At 47.6% G+C, this 3839-nt stretch overlaps 1 protein-coding gene across 1 annotated transcript in view; it reads right to left on the bottom strand.

Annotated features, from left to right (window-relative positions):
* Positions 1 to 3839, bottom strand: part of MAL (mal, T cell differentiation protein) — a 14489-nt gene that overhangs the window by 8686 nt on the left and 1964 nt on the right. Inside the window, exons 2-4 of the mRNA XM_009643428.2 lie at positions 2145 to 2312; positions 1838 to 1963; positions 1209 to 1299 (exon numbers count right to left, since the gene is read on the bottom strand). Of these exons, the coding sequence (XP_009641723.1) occupies positions 1225 to 1299; positions 1838 to 1963; positions 2145 to 2312 (369 nt within the window). The 3' untranslated portion in view covers positions 1209 to 1224. The remainder of the gene's footprint in view (positions 1 to 1208; positions 1300 to 1837; positions 1964 to 2144; positions 2313 to 3839) is intronic.

The following is a 3839-nucleotide window of genomic DNA, read 5'->3' as shown; positions in this document are numbered from 1 at the left end:
GCCTCCTTGCTGGTGGGGTGGGGTGAGGAGCAGAAAAGGCCCTGACTCTGTGCAAGCCCTGCTCAGCAGTAACTAAAACATCCCTGTGTTATCAACACTGTTGCCAGCACAAATCCAAAACATAGCTCCATACTACCTACTGTGGAGAAAATCAACTCTATGCCAGCCAAAACCAGCACACTCATTCAAGTTAACACTCTGGAGTAATTAGAGCATTCAGATGAACCTGATCACTGAGATTAACCTGCGTCACTTTGGCCCTACAGGCTCCCCTTGCCAGAAAAGCCCTCTCATTCGTGCCCAAATCTGTGCCTCCTCCTTAGGCATTGCCCTGTGACAGTACAGTGCTCCTGAGGCTGTACCAGACTGTACCTGTGTGCAGTAAAGGGAAAATAGCAGAAATTACTCTTGTCTATTTGCAAAATCACAGCAAACCCATCTTTATTAATCGACATAGTGAGGGTTCATGTGAGAGCAACCATGCACCAAAGACAGACGAGTGATTGCCTCTGCTTATTCAAGATGTTACTCTAACCATCCATACAATTCTCCTACAGTCTACCACCCACCTTCTAAGTTGTATTTTGTAGGGGGATTAAAGACAGTGGTAATCCCTGGCATTATAGTCGGGCCTCATAATTCAGCAATACCCTTCAGGGGTTGCAATAACTTGTATCGCCCCTGAGTCAAGTTAAATGTTGTCCCCGTTTCTCATCACAAGTCAGAGAGCATTTCCAGAAACTGCATGAAAATGTTCTTTTGGCACAGCAGGTTTACGGAGAGAAATAGGCTTACGTGGACGGGCAGCAACTAAAATAACCTGGTTTCATGTTCCTTTTTGTGTTGGTTGTTCAGGCTTCTCTTGATAGCAGTAACAACCCTGGAGGCATAAAGCTGTGGTTCAGGGAGATTTTAACACTTTGAACCCAACTATATTATTATTTTTAAAGCTGGATGTTTTTCTATTTGGGCCCCAATTACCAGCATCAAACTGTACCCAAGCCAGAACAGACTGAAGGGAAACAGATTGTGCCAGGATGTAGCTTTCTCTAGCAGGCTTTTAGTCTTCATTGCCATGATCCCACAAAAAAAGCTGCTTGTTTATAGTATATACATTAAAAAAAAAAAAACCAAAACCAACCAAACCCAGCCTGGAAACTGCAGTCGTTGAACAACTTGCATGTTCATGGGGTGACCACAAACCACACCTGCGAGGCAAGGGTCTTAGGATGATTTCCATCTCAGGAGCGAGCACACCTTATGGATCACATACATCAGGGTAGCCAAGAATGCAAATACCTATAATGGAAAAACACATCAGCCAGTTAACTTTTTATTATTGGTATGAGTTCCTGCACTGAGCAAACACCTCGTGATGCATTATATTTCTATTGACTGTTGCATGTTTGGAGACATTCATGCGTAGTAGGACAGGGACTAGTTTCTTTCCCCCTTCCCTGCATAGAATCATAGAATGGTTTGGGTGGGAAGGGACCTTTAGAGGTCATCTAGTCCAACCCCCCTGCAGTGAGCAGGGACACCCTTAACCCGATCAGGTTGCTGAGAGCCCCGTCAAACCTGGCCTTGAATATTTCCAGGGATGGGGCCTCCACCACCTCTCTGGGCGACCTGTTCCAGTGTTTCACCACGCTCATTGTAAAAAATTTTATCCTTATATTCAAGCTAAATCTACCCTCCTTTAGTTTAAAACCATTACCCCTTGTCCTGTCCCAGCAGGCCTTGCTAAAAAGCATGGTTGGTGCAAGTAAAGATTTGCTCCTGAGGCCGCTCCACAGTCACCTTCTCACCTTCCTTCCCCTGCTTGCCAGGCACTCACCACAGCAGCAATGTTCTCCTGGTACACGGTGTTGACAGAAAGCAACCTGATGCTATAGGTGAAGTAGGCTTCCAACACGGCAGCGCTGAGGTAGAATAGAGCTGCTGTCTCCTGGAAGATGACATCCTAAGAAACAAGGATCACACAGTCATTTCCAAGGAGGAAGCACACTGTGAAGGGGTAAAAAAGGAACCCACATAAGCAAGCACCAGCCTGTGATTTGGAGCGCAGCAGCAGCAAAGGAGACAATTGTCTACCAGTGATACCAGGAAGGGGAGAGGCCCTGAGGTTTGTCACATCCACTTACCAAGGTGACCCAGAAGCTGCTGCCCCCATGCACCCCACAGATGTAGAGGCAGAGGAGGGTGGTGGACATGATGAAGCAGAACACAGAGACAAACATCACCCAGCCTTGCAGCATGGGTGATGGGATCTTCGAGGATGCCACCAGGATCCAGACAAGGCCCCCAAAGATCTGCAAGTGAAAGTGGGAGAGAAGGCGAGCATGGGATAAATTGCTTTATCCAGAGCAGAGCCAAAAGCCATACATGCCTCTGGCACTAGCACTGCACTTGGCAATAGCCCAGGGATGCCTTTGAGTTCTTCCCAGCCTCCACCTGAAACTGGGTATTTAGCTGGGAGCATCTGCCTCTGACCTTGACCCAAAAAATGCCTCCTTGTAGCCTTGCCTCCTGGTGTCACTGCCATTCACGCCCTCCCCACATCAGTGTGCTCAGGAGGCTGGTTCAGACATTTTTGAAGGCTGGCTGCAATAAACAGGGAGGGTTATTTCAGTAGGGCATGGTTACTTCACACCCAGTGTGGCAGATCCCTGAAAGGAGTGGCGTCAAACCCAGCTCACCTGCACAAACAGCACAGACATGTGGCCTCATGAAGGCCATAGACATGGCCTCAATGAAGGCCATGTGCAAATGTCACCCTGGAAGGAGAGAGAACAGATTGAAGAGAGGTAATATGGCCAGTTTTACTCTCTGAGGTAGGGAAATCAGGTTGAGGCTCCCAGCTCCTCCTGTGAAGTGGGGATTGCATTGGTGCTCCAACATTGGCTACACCGGAGCTGTGCAAGGTACCAGCCGCTGGTCTGGTAGTGGGTGGGACCCCATTCTTCTCAGCCAGCTTTAGAAGTTTGCTATGGGTTTTCTGGTGGGGCAGGGAACACAAGAACAGCTATATCTAGGCTCCATCCTTTCTCTACCAGAAGATTCCTACACAAGAGGATGAGAGCATGATGTCCAATGCTGTGGAGTGTCTGAGCAGCAAGTGGTGTCTCTGCACTAAAATGCACTCAGGAGCTTTTCTCTGCTACACATCAGCCCAGTTGTTTCTTGAACCTGTGCAAAGTTTAGCCTATGCAGCATCCTATCATGAGGAGCTCCTCAGCTGAAACCACACTATGTGGAGCCCAGTGCTGCTGTGGGGACCTATCCCTCATCACCAGCTGGTCTTGGATTTGCAGGCAAATGTCCAGAGGTCAGAGAGCCTCACTGACTCTGAGATGATTCGGATTGCCAGCCTTTGCCAGCATCCCAAGTGCCAACTCACACAAATCATGGCACTTCCATTTCCTTGGAGGCATTCTGCAAGAGGAAGAGAAGTTTCTGATTTATGATGCTCAGAAAATGTCACATCATTTGCGTCACCCCACATTATGTAGGAAAGTTCGTTGGTTACAATATGCACATTGAGATGTTAAATCAAAAATGCTGGTGAGACCTTGCAAATATCGAGTGAAAACAGGTCATCCAAAGTGCTGCTGTTTTGGTGCCTCTTGTAACAAGCGAAGACTGACACTTGAACACTAATCCAGTCCCTGCAATAACTCATGTGGTGACACCATGAGTGCGTTGCAGCTAAAAATCCTGGAACCTTACAGTTGCTCCATTAAAATCCAATGTAACTGGGGTAAGATACGAGGTTGGGGGAAGAAGTATCATTCCTCATTTCTTACCACTCTCCATCTCTCCTTTCTGCAGGATGTGAT

This window comes from Egretta garzetta, unplaced genomic scaffold (assembly GCF_000687185.1).
Source record: "Egretta garzetta isolate BGI_Z169 unplaced genomic scaffold, ASM68718v1 scaffold360, whole genome shotgun sequence".
NCBI classification, from domain to species: domain Eukaryota; kingdom Metazoa; phylum Chordata; class Aves; order Pelecaniformes; family Ardeidae; genus Egretta; species Egretta garzetta.
This window is presented reverse-complemented; position numbering and strand designations above follow the sequence as displayed.